Raw genomic sequence first — 15,232 nt, forward strand, 5'->3', positions numbered from 1 at the left:
AGCAAACAGGAATGGATTTTTAAGCAGTTGCATGAACCTAAAAAGCTCCCAAAGAGGTGCTTGAATAATTCTTCTTCACCATTTGTCTAAATAGCACATTTTTTCATATCACACAATACTTAAACATGTCTGACCATGCATAGATTTCATGTTCCAGAAAGTAAAATTTTAAATAGTTTTTCTCAGATTTTTTTTAACATTAGATGAAAATATTGTAATGCAAGGAGCTTTCATTTGGAATCTTAAAATAAAATTTTTATCAGAACAAATTCATAATTTGCTACAGAATTTCATAGCTTAAAGATAAAGGTAAAGGTGCCCCCACACATGCGTGCTAGTCGTTTCCAACTCTAGGGGTCAGTGCTCATCTCCGTTTCAAAGCCGAAGAGCCAGTGCTTGTCTGAGGACGTCTCCGTGGTCATGTGGCCAGCATGACTAGACGCCAAAGGCTCACGGAACGCTGTTACCTTCCCACCGTAGTGGTCCCTGTTTTTCTACTTGCATTTTTACGTGCTTTTGAACTGCTAGGTTGGCAGAAGCTGGGACGAGTAACAGGCGCTCACTCTGTTACGCAGCACTCGGGATTTGACCCGCCAAACTGCCGATCTTCTGATCTTCTGATCGACAAGCTCAGCGTCCTAACCCACTGAGCCACCCCGTTCATAGCTTACACCTTCATTAATAATCAAAATAAATGTTCCATTTTGATTATGTTATGTTGGTTTGCTTTAATTGTGAAATATAGAGTATATACAGAAATTGCTCCTTATATGAAATAACCCGCAGCATAAAGAAATCAATCTTATTATCAAAATTAAAGTTAGCTTTTAAAACTAAATTAAGGAACCATTTATTTAATAGGGATTTTCTTTTCATTCATGATATGCAGAAAAATAGTGTTTTTACATTGTGTAGACCACTTTAATAATTACTGATTCACTGGACTGACTTATTGGTCATTATTGGCCATGGACACAATCAAAATATGTTGATATCAAAATATATATTTTACAGTATTTCAGTTTTTAAGCATTGTTTGAGGTTGCAAGATGTGTTTAAGAGTAACAGTGGAACAGTACTGGCTTATTACCAACTATTAACATCAGTTTATATCAGACTAGCAGATGTTTTTCAGATTTATTTTATTAAATCCATTAAACTTTAGCTACGGGAGAGTACTTGGATTTTAAGTCTCAGAAGTCTATTCAAATTGATATGAGTACAGCAACAACCTCTAGGCTCCCTGTTTAATATTTAATATCTTAAACTCCTAGAAAATGTTTTATTTCACTTTACACTGAAGTATATTATCATTAATGCAGGATACTAAGCTGTTACTAAGCAGAGAGCTGTTCTGTTAGCTCTATGCAGCTTAGCTTCATAAACACTTTGGTGAATGTTGAATCATATTCAGAAATTTGACCCTTTAAATTAGTACAGCTTATTGAACTTTTAAAAACTGTATTGTATATTTCAAACTCAGTGCATATAACTTCAACAGCACTTCAAATACCTGTTTTAACCACTTTCCTAATATCTGGTGGGGTGTTCATACAAGAAAATAGTAGTAAAAAGTGATCTTGTCAAAATTAGAATTTTGATTCCTTTAATTTTATTAGGAAAAAATGCTTGACTTCAACTCTGAGCAACGTTTTTTTAAAATAATAATAATAATAATAATAATAATAATAATAATAATAATAATAATAATAATAATAATAATAATAATAATAATAATATAGGGACAATATATGCCAGTGCTTTTCAAGCTTGACAACTTTAAGACATATAGATGTCAATATCCAGAATTCCCCAGTTGAAATCCATACATTTTAAAGTTGCTAAGTTTGAAAAACACTGATATAGACTATATGTCCAGCCTTAATCATATCTGTTCCATATGCAGCACTTTCTGCTAATGATAGATAAGGATAGCATTTAGCAGATTTTAGTCTGTACTCTACAATTGCAGGCACAGCTGATAAAGGCATGCATTAATATGTACAAAATAGGCTCTATAATTGACAAGAGGCTGTCTTGTAAATCATCATTCACCAATTTTGAGGCATGTGTAGAATGCTTATAATCAGTCAAGATGTCAAGAATGGATCTTGGGGTTAAATGGATTTGGAAAGAGGAAATAACTGAAAACAGCAGAGTGAAGATATAACAACTGCAGGAATAGAAAATGCAACTATGAGAAAGTAAATTAATCTCCAAATAGATTGGAGGAAAAATGAATGTAGAAAAAAAGGATATGGAAGCTGCTTGAAATGGAATGAAAAGAATTACGTTGCAGAGTGCTACAGAAATGTGAGAAGCTGTGTTAATGAAAGTCTGGAAAAAATGGTACAACGAAGTGAAAGAGGCTACATATGAAGGAAACATGCATATAACTATAGTCGAAAAAATGAGACCGAAAGATTTTGTATGGAGTGAAAAGAAAGAAAACAACAGTTTGCAAAAAAAAAAAAAAGTAAAAAAGAGAACAGTTCAAATTAAAACAGACCAAGAAAATACCCACATCTTTAATAGAAATATGTAGTTTAGGAAGTGGATGAAGAGGGTTGAACAAGGATCCTCCAATAGAATAGTTTTCCTGATGTTGATGAACTGTGTGTCCCAGAAGCTAATCTGACCAATGGAGAGGAATTAGGAATTGTAGTACAGCAACTCCTGGCAGATCATAGTTTGCTCCATATGGTTCAAGATTTCTCAAACAAATTTAAGTTCATGGAAAAGCCTCTTTAACACAGGATCTCCTCTAGCTATTGCAGTGAGGTTTCTGAAGAAATGGAAAATGGAAACGACCATCTTGCTGTATTGGTTATTGCACCATTAGGTGTAGGAGCTGGTGTCATATTATTGCACTATTATGCATCAGGATTAATCTACAACTTCTCAACCATCATCTGTGACAGTTATTCTATGTTTGGAAATGGCAGAATTCACCATGCCAGAAGCAGACATGGAGAGCTTGTTAGATCCAAAGAACAAGTATCTTCCATGTGAGCTTCCTGTAACATTTGAAGTAGGCTGATTTTGATCAGATTCAAAGTTTTGCATTAACAAATATGCTTTGAATATATGCATTTCAAGAATAATTTCATTCCTTTAGGAATATTTTTGTACCACAGGAAGTGAAGTTTTGTACAGTAATATAGATCTGAATTCTTGGACATCAAGAATTTTATATATCTGATGTAATTAAAACCATCTTATAATTAAAACCATTCAGCACTAAAATGCCCTGGCCACAATTTATCTCAATGATGCAGGTTATTCAGCTTGAAGAGCTTACTTTTTAAAGAAAATGAACATGATATAATGATTTCATCTTAGAAATCAAGCATGGTAAACTTAACAACAAACAGAAAATGCTGATCTACTGAAACATTCATATCTTGGTGCTTGAGAATAACAAGGCATGCAGTGTTGATTGCTATCATTCCATATTCGTGTTACTTAATAGTTAAATGTTTTGTGTTTTTTTTTAAAAAGGAGAGGCTTGATCTGGCATATTTAATTTGGCTCTTTCAGTCCTTACATCTTTTATTTTTACTTCCTTTGTCCCTAATTAGCATAGTAATTAAGAAAAATTTGAATTGTTGGAAATGCACAATGATATTGTATTTTTGGAAATAATCCCATACAAGATATTTTGCAGGACTAGAGCAATGTGCCTCTACGTTCTTAGCAAGATTCCTATTTGAATTCACTACGCGTGTTGGCTCAATAGTCAAAGCTTGTCCAGAAATATTAAAATCACTGCACATAGATTTTTTTTTGTAAAACATATTTTCCTTTAATGAAAATGGCTAGGGAGGGTAGAACATTAAAGAACAGATACCCACAAAATGCAATATAATAAACCCCAATTATATTAAGCCTTGGAGTAGGTGAATGTATGCAAATCCTTGTGTGACCATCTCTCCTGCATATGCAGAATGCGGATCTACCTTTCTGAATTTATGTTTGTGAAGCTCTCTGAGCATACCCAGTGATGATTATGAAATCTATTCCAGATTCCACAGTGCCAGAGTCTTGGCAAAGCAGACTGCATTCATTATACTCTTTGCCAGAAATGTTTGGAATGGGATCTATTCAGTCTTAATTTTTAACAGTAATTAATTTTGTTAGTTTTTCATTTTTGAGAGCAGTCAGTAGATGAGACAGATCTCCCAACTGTCCAAGTATGAAAAGGTTGGAGCAATTACACTTTCAGGAAACAGCTTGCCAAGAAAGCCATGTTGCTGAGAAGGTCACCATGGATATAGACCAGTCATAGATATTATTGTACCCCCTGAAAAATATCTCCAGGGATAAGAAATTTTTTTGGGGCACGAAAATAAAGAATCATATATGCCATGAATCCCATGTGTATAATGTCAGCCAAATAGCAGAGTACAAGCCAAGTTCCATATTTTATTGACTGCTAAGCCATAGAGAACAGTGTAATCTATAGTTAAATGTAGAACTGAATGTTCTCTTTAAAGCAGCCAGGTGTGACAAACATTTCCTCCTCTGATCTGAGGTGATTTAGGAACTACACTCAGCACAGTTGTATTAGATTTCACTCAGGGTTTTATTTATTTGTTTATTTATTTAGTGGGACTTATATGCCGCCCTATCTCCCAAAGGAGTCAGGGCAGCTAACAACAATAAAATACAAGAGAATACAAATATTAAAATTAAAATATATCTATAGCCCCAATTAATAAAACCTTAAAACCAGATTAAAAACCCCATTATCCTCAGTCCAGGTCTAGAACTGGGATCTAGTAATGGAGAACCATTTGTGCCAAGGTTTCTTTTAAAGAGACTTTAATGGCAGAAATTGAAATTAAGTAAAAGCAAATGCATATCAGTGTATATAAAGTGTGAAATATTTGTTCAGCGTATGTGCTGATAATTTCAACCCAACCATCTGTTGATTTTCTTTTCAGGGTCTGACTCTTTTATATTTATTTATAAAAAAATATAAATTTATAAGAATTTATATGGTTGTTCAAGTCAAACCTTACAAAGATAAAAGCCCAATATAAACACAATAAAAAACCTTATTCTCCTCCCCCCCCAGTGACAACAATCAAATAAGCCACCTGATGGTTACCATCCCACTCTGGGGTCCCCAGGCCCATTGGCAAAAGCAGGTCTGCAGGTCCTTGCAAAAGTGTATCAAAGTAGAAGCCAGTCTTATCTATGTGGGGATGATGTTCTGCAGGGACAGAGCCACCATGGAGAAGGCCCTTCTGCTTGATCTGGCTAGGTGGATCTCCTTAGGAGAAGGGACCCCTAGCATTCCCCGCCTCCCCATTCTAGTGGGTTAGGTAGATGTGACTGGGAAAAGAAGGTCCTTCAAATAACTTAGTTCCAAGCCATGTTAGGTATTTGAAGATGACAATCCATATCGTCAGTTTGATCCAAAAGCAAATCAGCAGACAATGCAGATCCCATAAGAAAGATAAGACATGTGCACATCTAGCCCTGCACAAAACCATGTGGACCACTGCATTTTGAACCAATTGAAGTTTCTGGATATGTTTCAAGGGCAGCCACATGTAGAGCACATTGCAGTAGTCGATACAGGAGAAGACTAGGACTTGAGTGAATGCGAGCAGGAATTGTGGGTCCAGGAAAGGGCACAACTGGCACAACTCACAATTGCGCAAAGGTCTTCCTGGTTACAACTGTGACCATATGTTTATACATTTCCATACATATCTCCATACATCTGCACATTTGTGTGTCTGTTTTCAAACACACCTGCCAAGGTTCAAAATCATTTCTGTCTGTCAGTTATTTAGTTTGGGTTTTTTTTTTACATATGACAACAGGGGTGATTTAATGTCTATATCTCAACTTCCTTTCCTTTCTAGTGTGCTGAGTTGTGGAATGCTGGTTTTTTTTTTAAATAGATTGCCGCTGAAGAGTTTTGAGATGTCAAACAAGGTGCACAATTAATTTGTGGAATTTGCTGCAACAAGAAGTATTAACATAGGCCATTTTCAGAGATTCCAGGTGCATTTTAGACACTCCAGAGACAGGAACAAATTAATATTTATGGAGTGTGTAGAAGCCATAGCTTATTGGAACCATTGTACTCATAATGTTATTTAGTATTAACTGTTCAGAGCAGTATATCTGATTGTTTTAAACTAAAGAGATGCGGCCATGAAATACCTAGATAAGATTTGGAGCTAAGCAAGCTGTTGTTTTAAGCTACTATTACGGTACATTATATATTTATCTTCTATATTAATTAATGTGTACTCTTTTTGCTGAAAATCATATAGTATGAAAAAGATCCACTTGCAAAGTAAATAAGAACATTTAGGAAATAACTGTTAAATATAATGGACATTATTGTAGTGAACAATTGCAGAATGCAAAAAGTATAGATTTTTTTTCACTTTTCAAATAATTAATCATGCTTTGAAAGAACTTGGCCAAAGTTGGACTTGGAATGAAGTGCATGTCTGTGAGATTTAGACATGTTGGCAAGTCCATGAGTTTTAGAGATTTTCATTTTTTAAAAAAATTGTATTTCCTACAAAAACATAACTCTTAATCCCCCAGATTTTTTCCTTCTTCAATAATAGAAGATATTGCTTGAAACAGAATCTCTTTCACAGGGGGAATCTATTAAAATCTATTATGATTGGGGATGAAAAGGATAAAAAACTTCAAGTTAAAATTACAACTTTGGAGAGAAAATAAACATTGCCAAGTATGTAGGTATAGTTGCTTGGTTTGTAAAGAAGACTTTGAGGTTTAACAGGTATAATAAATAGGTGGTTTAATAATAACTATTAGCGCTGCTGCATGCTGATTGGGTTTTGTGTGTTTGTGTGTCTACATGTGTGTGTATAAAGTAATATTTCAATGAACAGCCAGGTTACACAGTACCAGTGGGCATCAGACATTTAATTGTATCCAGACTTCTTGTCAGTAACTCAGATCTGGATAAGATCGCTTCGAGTTATTTGTTTAACCTATTTTACGTTCCAAAGTATTGAGAGAGAGTAAGAGTGGGAGAGAGAGAAATAGAGAGGAAACTAAACCCTATATGGATTTGAAGAAACAAAAAAATCTGAAAATCTTGATTTGAGAATGTTCAGAAACAAAAATTACTTCTTCTAAATATCATGACAAGAATTGTTTTTTCCAATGTGGATATATATGTTCAAAGAGATTTTTAAAGGAACAAAAACCCCAGGAGAAAATTACCCTTTTTCCTTCTTCTTTTCTAAAAAAAATGGCACATATATACTGATAAGACTAAAAATTGGGTATGTAATCACGCATGTCAAAGAAAATCCAATAAGTGCAACCTTGTAGCATGACTATTTCCAGTGATGATAAGAACTGAGCAGCCCAAATACTGTCTTTATGAGTCCAGGAAATTTTATTAAGATAAGTATATGAATGCATAATATAGAAAAACAGGAGGAAAGGAGGAAAAATATTCTTGATTAAGCATCAGCTAATTGTAAGGATCTCCTCCTGGAGCCTGTCAGTCAGCTCTCCTTCAGCACACCCCATCCTGCTGGACAGATAGAAACAATTGGACAGAGGCATAGGTAAATTGGTCCCAAGCCATGAAGGACTTTAAAGGTAGTTCTTGGCTTTGAGTTTGCCTTAAATTGTGCCTTGAATTGCACCTGGAAGCATATCAGAAAACAATGCAGCTCTTGGTGCAATAATGTCACATAAGAATGCCACCACATTCTGCACTAGCTGAAGCTTCTGAGTGATCTTCAAGGAGAGTCCTATGTAGAACGCATTGCAGTAGTCCAATCTGAAGGTCTTAAAGGCATGAATGATCATAATAGGGGCCCCTGATCCTAGAATAGTCTATGTTATAAATCAATATATAAGGAATATCCATGGTATGTTTTCTGGGAAATGGATGTTTATATACTTTGGTGTACAGATAATACTGTATTATGATATGAGAAGATAAAGATTGTTTAATGTAACAGCAGCCTAAATCTGAAAATTAGTGTATCAAAGACCTGGTACCATAAGTTCTCAACCTATGACTACAACTGGGACTGGAATTTTGGTCATAAGTCACTACATTTGTTGAGGCACTTATGTGAACAGACCTAATTTTTTTCTACCATTTTATGGCAGTTGTTAAGCAAATGACAGAGTCATAAGTCCAAATCATATGGTTGTTAAGTTAATCAAATGGTCATTGAGCAAATTCATTCTCCCATGTAGGTGTATTTTTTCAGTAACTGCAAAAAAATGGCAAAAAAACCCATTGCAACTCACAATCATGAGACCATGCAAAGCTGCAATCAGACATAAATGCATCCTGGTTGCTAAGTGCCTGAAATCTGGTCATGTAACCAATGTAGGGCACACACAAGATTTTATGATGTCCAAAAGTACTTTACAAGATGCAAAGCGCTCTTTCCGAGACCGTTATAATTTTGAAAGGTCGTTAAGTGACCAATTGTAAGTCAAGGAATACTGTAGCCACTGTATACTTGACAGGAAAAATGGAATGGATAATTGCAATTCCCTCTTGGCTGTTTAGTATATTTATGATGAAATGTGTAAGGAATTCATGTAGTAACAGTAGAGATGCAATATATTGGTTGGAAGCATAAAAAATATGTGTATTTGGCAATAATACCAAAGTATTTTGCTGAGAGCAAGGGCAAATGTTACATTGATTGTGAGCTGCAACAAGGAGTATAAAACTAGAGCAAATGAATGAATTTATGTTTTTTGGATAGATGATTACTTAAGATGACAAAACTGAAAAATTTTAGGGTGTGCAAATTCAGATAGAAAGATAGTGGGTAGTATGCAATGTTTTGACAGGAATGAATCTTTGATAAAAGCATTTTAAATTATTTATATAAGAACATATTTCTGCCTGCTTTGTTATACATTTGGAGAAACAAAATAAATGAAGGACATCCCAGCTCAGTTCCCATGTAATCTGTAGTTTGAATTAAACTACCGCTGATTACTGTGACATCTCTAGCTTTTACATGAGATCCCGCCCTCCTCTTTTTCATATCCTGCCAGCTGTTTTCACCTCTGCTTTCACTTTTCCTGCTATATTGCAAGCCCTCAGAAAGGTTAAAAAAATCCTTTCTTTTTATAAAAGGCAGAGCAACTTCACCAAGGCAATGGCAATAACATTACCAACAGGGCAAACATGCTTTTGCCCCTTATGCAAATAAAGCATAAGTGGAAATATAATTCTTTATATATCAAGCAGAATCTGCACCTAAAGCTGTAGAAGGAGAAAAGGGATCATATTTTAATCAGTCTACTTTGTATTAAAAAATACAACTCCATATCTGGACATAGGATAAGCAAGTCTTTAGAATAAGCAACTGCTCTTTCCCCTGAAATAACCATTTTGGCCACAGATCATCTGAATTGAGTCCCTAGGCTATTTTGCCTCCATTCCCAAACCATTAGTCCATTCTTTGTTTACACTGCAGGTCCCAAAGTTTAGTAGTGCATGCTGGTCATATGAAGGATATCCATGCAGACAGCAAAGGAGAAGGGGAGAATGGAGATGTTACAGCCAGCATCTCTTTCACTGATCTGTATTTGAGCCAAGAAACCGACAAATTGCCTTCCAGTACAGGCTCTGAAGAGTCCCAGCTGGAACAATCCTCATTTTCACGCCCAAGTATCAAATGTTCAGAACCAGAGAAACTGCCAGAACCTGTTAAAGAAAACTGCCATGAAGAGAACCCAAAGACCATAAAGAATCCCATGGAGTATCAAGATAAGCTTTTTTTTCACTTAAAAGAAAATCTCTCTAAAGTGAAAGCATATGTCATGGAGATGGGGAAGAAAATTCCATTCCCAGACGAGTGTCTTATAGAAGGTAAGTGATCTCAAATTTTGAACAAAAAGAAAAAAAGAAAAACAAACATGGTGCATTTCTTTTTTTAAAAAAAGTACCTTAAGACAGGGCTTTTCAACCTTTTCACCCATTGTACCACTTTTAGGATATGGCAACATCCGAGTATCACCAGTTGCCTAGCAAGGTGTCAAAAACCTGATGGCCAAAAAAAAAGGAAAAAAGTGATGAAGTACAGGTAGTCCTCGACTTACAAGAGTTTGCTTAGTGATTGTTTGAAGTTACAATGGCACTGAAAAAAGTGCCCCCAAGCCACAGCCAAGCAAGACACCTGCCTGCCCGCCCAGCGGCGCTCTTCCTCCTGTCTGAGGTTTTCATTGTTGTGAGCATTTCTTTTGAGGATTGGCGGTGGGGGTGGGGTGGGGTGGGGTTGGTTTTTATTCCCCCATCTCCTGGGTGGTTGCAGTAGCTTTTGGTCACTTCACATGACCCTGGGACACTGTGACCATCATAAATATGAATCAGTTGCCAAGCATCTGAATGTAAATCACAAGACTCTGGAGATGCTGCAACATTCCAGCTGATCAGCCCTTCTTCTGGGCTCAGCAGAAGTGCCAGGATCAGCGCCAAGCTCCAGCTGGAGCCTGGCGCTGATCCTGGCACTTCCGCTAAGCCTTGACAACCCCAAAGAAGCACTGATCCTGGTGCTTCCACTGAGTCCTGACAGCCCTGCAGCTCCAGCCATCTCTTGCTCAAGCTTGTGTGGTGCTACCACCAGTTCAGCTCATTCCCCTCCCCCGCTACCACTTTTCTGGGATGGTCATGTACCACCTGCCAGGTGCCAATGTACCACAGGTGGTACCCGTACCACTGGTTGAAAAGCCCTGCCTTAAGAGATTCATCTGAGCCACTAACCAGCCCCCTCTAAGCATCAACATTTTAAACCCAGGATAATAAGTACTTTCACACTTCAGTGTCCTTAGACTTATGGACCAGTTAACAAGTTACATTTGCCTGATTTCTGAGGTCTTCCATCAGTTTCTTAGAATGTTCCGAACAGAGTATTCTGCATATCTTGGGGACATCTGTGCATTAAACTAGGGCTGGGCAATTTTTTTAAAAAAGCATCTTCCCACTCTTGCCTCTTTATCGAGCAAAGTTCTGTGGCAGCTTTCTGCTTCATTCAAAAATCTGCAAGACTGGTTTGATGAGACTCCAAACTTAGATTAAACTTCTAAGATTGGTGCTCTCCAAGTGAACTGATCTACAACTTTCATATTTTCTAGCCATTGTGGTCACAGAGTATACTAACTGGAGATTATTTTATTTATTTACTTTCTTATTTTTCTGCTTTTCCATCATGTACTACAAAGAACTATCTTCCCCGATACTAAACTCCTGGGACATATTTTGAAGTGAGAGAGTGACTACCCCAAATCTGCCTGGGCTTTCATAGTGGAGGATAGGATAGAAGTGGGGAAAGCCAAAGTCTAGTCTACATCTTAATCACTACACCTTTTGAGGTCTAATATATTTGGTATTCAACAGGTTCGAGAAGGTTTATTTTATTATTTTTATTTTATTTATCAAATTTAGACACTACCCATCTTGTTATGTAAGGAACATAAAACTATATAAAAAGACATAATTAAAAGAGTTTAAAACAAAATAAGAAACAAGAACAGAGATAAAAATTTTGATTAAAAGATGGAAGGAGCACTCAGGACACCAACTATCACCAGGGTTACATGCCAAGAATAGCCTCACATAGAAGTTATGCACTGATTGGGTCCAGCCCAAGAGGAAGGAGATGAACCAGTACAAAACTGTTTCTCCTATCCCCAACTTTTGGAGCTGACCCAAAGGGTTACTATGATCAATAATATCAAAAGTCACTGAGAGGTCAAGAAGAACAAGGATGAGTGCATTATCCCACCCTGCTCCTGCCAGAGATCATACAAAATACTGTTTCCATTCCATCTGAACGTGAAACCTGACTGAAAGGGGCCCATCTGTTTCATCCAGGACTCTCTGGAGCTCTAGCACCATCACCTTCTCAACACTTTTCCTAAGAAGGGGATATGGGAGACTGAAGAAAATTATCCAGCATGGTAGGATCTAGCAATGGCTTCTTCAGGAGAGGGCACCCCATGGACTCTTTAAAGAGAACCCCATCTCTCAAAGATGAATTAATCATAGTTAAGACTCACCACATGTAACCTCCCAGGTGGCCTTGACCAGCCAGGAAGGGCATGGATCTAGTTCACTGGTGATTTCATTTATAGTCCCAAGGACCTTGTACATTTCCTCGGGTCCAACAAGATCAAATTTAACTTGGATCACTTATGCTCACCTGCTGCATCCAGCTCTCACAGATGCTCTGGCCAGTTGCCACTTGTCTGGCTGTTTGCCCAGGCTCATTCCAACCACTTAACCAGGCAGCTTGCATGGAAGAATCTGCCTGGTCGGCTTGATTAGTTGCTTCTTTGGGCAGTTCCAATCACCAGTTTGGGTCTACTTGACTGCCCACCCTTTGCTGCCTGAATGCTGTGGCCCCCTTCCCCTGCTGCTTGCTTGGGAGGTTCCAGTGTGGGCCTGTTTGTCCATTCACAACTGCTTGCTGCTCACTAACCACTAGGCTCTGTTTTGGCTCTTCAAGGAGACTACCAAATGCTCCAGCCTCTTGGTTGCTCTGGCCACCCAAAGGGGCTCTGGCTATTCAGCTGCTGGCCACTTACCTGAAAGGCTCCAGTTGCCAGTGAGGGTCTGCTTGCCTGTTGTCCACTCACCACTCACTTGCCACACAGCTGCTGTTCAGCCCTTTAAGGAGGCTGCAGCTTGCCGCAGCCACACAGTCACTCTGACCACTGCCTGTCATTGCCATTCCATGAACTGGTTAGCAAACTCGCAAGGCTCCACAAGTTCAAAAGAACTAGGCAAGGCTGAGAGACCCCAGGTAAGAGGTGAATCTGGGGAAGCCCCCACTCCCAACTCCGCAGCCATTCCTAGAAACACTGCAACACGCATCGGCTCCCATCTGCCATCTTGATATCCTGAGTTCGATTAGTCTAAGAGAAGGAAAGGCTCTCTGCAACTACTTCCCAATCTGTCTCCAGCTTCTGAACAACTTTATATAAACATTTTAAAAACATAAAACTGTACACCTTTGGACTTTTCAATGGATCCTTTGTTGGGAGTATGTCAGCAGAAATAAAGTGATTATTAATTACTGAATATAATACATACAGTATGTATACATATAAAATATTTATTATTTCATACATACAGTATTTTCCTTGCAGTACCCTAATACGAAAATACAGTGGAAGGAAAAGAATGTCTAGACGTCAAAATGATGTTTTATTATTACTAGCAGTTGAGTGTGAAACCTGCTGAGATCTAAAGAACCAGAACCCAGTTGCTCAGAATTATTTTGTAGGTCAGGCTGTGAGTAGGATAACTGTATATTTTAGTGGAGATATATATATACATTACATTAATCTGGTAGCAATCTCAGATACCTTGCTTTTTCTATCCCTCCAGTATTAGAACAGCCATTCACTGGTGAGTAACTATAAGAAAAGACTGCTTGGCTAGATGGGTCAGGAGTTGGATACACCAGGGCACTGCCTGTGTTCTTATGATTCAGCTCATCATCAGCAAATGTCTCTGCTAATCCAGGATAGCAACACAGAACAAATGATCAACCTGTGCATTATATAGTCAGCCGGTCTAGCCCAGGGCTAAAATTGCCACCATATAGAAATTCCCCAACATCACACCTAATATATTGGAATTGCAAATCATAGCTGCTTGAAAATTTTAACAATTGTAACACTAACACTTTTGAAGAGTGTCAGTTTGGGAAAGGTTGTGCCTTTGCAGCCATATTTTAATAGCTTTGTTAAGCCACAACAATGTGTATACACAGTGCTTTTTTTCTTAAAAAAAAAAAAGGTGCCGGAACTCAGAGGTGCTATCATTGGGAGCGATGCCGGTGTCTGTAAGAACCCCCTCTTGCTACGGCATCACCGCCTGTCCTTGGAGCCACAGGCCATGGGGATTCCCCTCCCCACAGCCACCGTGGGAATTCCCCTCCCTGCAGTTGCCATGCTGCAGCCCATGCTGAGCCCCCACCCATAGCTGCTTCGAACCCCAACCTAGAGCTGTGTTCCTCGTGGCAGCTGTCTCTGGCACTGAACAGCCGATGGCCTCCGGCACCGTCCCTGACACCAGCTAAAGATGCCCCAGCCACAGAGCGCTGCGTCGGACCGCCCAGCGTCTCCAGCGCCAAATAGCTGATGGCCTCTGGCCCCGGCACTCATTCACTTACTGCCCCGTCACTTCCAAACGCAGTAAGTGAGTGAGCAAGTGGCATTTGGAAGCATATAGAAGAAATAGGGCAATAAGTGAGTGTGTGAATGAGCAAATGGCGTTTGGAAGCAATGGGGCAGTAAGTGAGCAAGCGAGCAAGAGGCCTTTGAAAGAGATGGAGTGAGTGGGGGAGAAACTGAATGAGGTGCCTTTGAAAGAGACAAAGGAGTGAGTGAGAGCAACTGGAGACTTTTTTGAGCAAAGTGTGAGTGAGTTGGGGGGCTTTTGCGAGTGAAGGGTGAGAGAAAAAGGGAAAAATGAGGGGGAGAAGGGAAAAAGAAAAGGCACTGACTTCTGACTTCCTCTGTTGCAGGAGTAGAAGGAAGCATTAACATTGAACCTCAACTTTTTGCCTTTCTATAATATTATAAACTAGCCATTTCTATAACAATAAATGAATCTTACCAATGAAACCCAAAATACCCTCCTTTTTTTAGTCATCAAGTTTTGACACCTTGTTAAGCACTAGTGGTACTTGAATATTGTCATGTCCTAAAAGTGGTACAATTTCTGAAAAGGTTGAAAAGCCCTGATATAAATGCAGCCTAAATTGTTTATTGCCATCCTATTTGCAAATATCTTACTTACCTAGTTGAGATGGTGTAGTTGGGCAGCAGGGAGAGGTGCAAAGTTCCTGCCTTCACTGCAGACAACTTGCCTGTGCAACGTTGGCTGGCTGGGTCTTTTGGTGCGCTCAGGAGCAATTCCTATTGGCTTTCGAAAGCCAATAGCATAGCTGACTCAGGAATTCTAGGAGTTGAACTCCATGAGTCATAAAAGAGCCAAGGTTGCCTACCACTGCAATAGGCTTTCGAAAGCCAATAGCAGCACAGCTTGTGGAAAAGCTTTTCTTTTTTTCAAAAAAAAGGTGCCGGAACGCAGTTCTGAGTGTTCTATGAGAAAAAAAGCCCTGTGTATACATAATACTGATAGCCACAATGGAATAATATTAGCAGTAATGCAATATACGATATTAAAATACCAAAAAAATTCATTATGGACAAATGCAGA

General features: G+C 38.4%; 1 protein-coding gene across 1 annotated transcript in view; it reads left to right on the forward strand.

Annotated features, from left to right (window-relative positions):
• Positions 1-15,232, forward strand: part of VEPH1 (ventricular zone expressed PH domain containing 1) — a gene marked incomplete at its 5' end in the record, with an annotated part of 113,425 nt that overhangs the window by 49,968 nt on the left and 48,225 nt on the right. The window contains one exon of the mRNA XM_083364603.1: positions 9,477-9,871. Coding sequence (XP_083220729.1) covers positions 9,477-9,871 — 395 coding nt within the window. The remainder of the gene's footprint in view (positions 1-9,476; positions 9,872-15,232) is intronic.

Source organism: Vipera ursinii, assembly GCF_947247035.1.
Source record: "Vipera ursinii genome assembly, chromosome: 5".
Classification (NCBI taxonomy): domain Eukaryota; kingdom Metazoa; phylum Chordata; class Lepidosauria; order Squamata; family Viperidae; genus Vipera; species Vipera ursinii.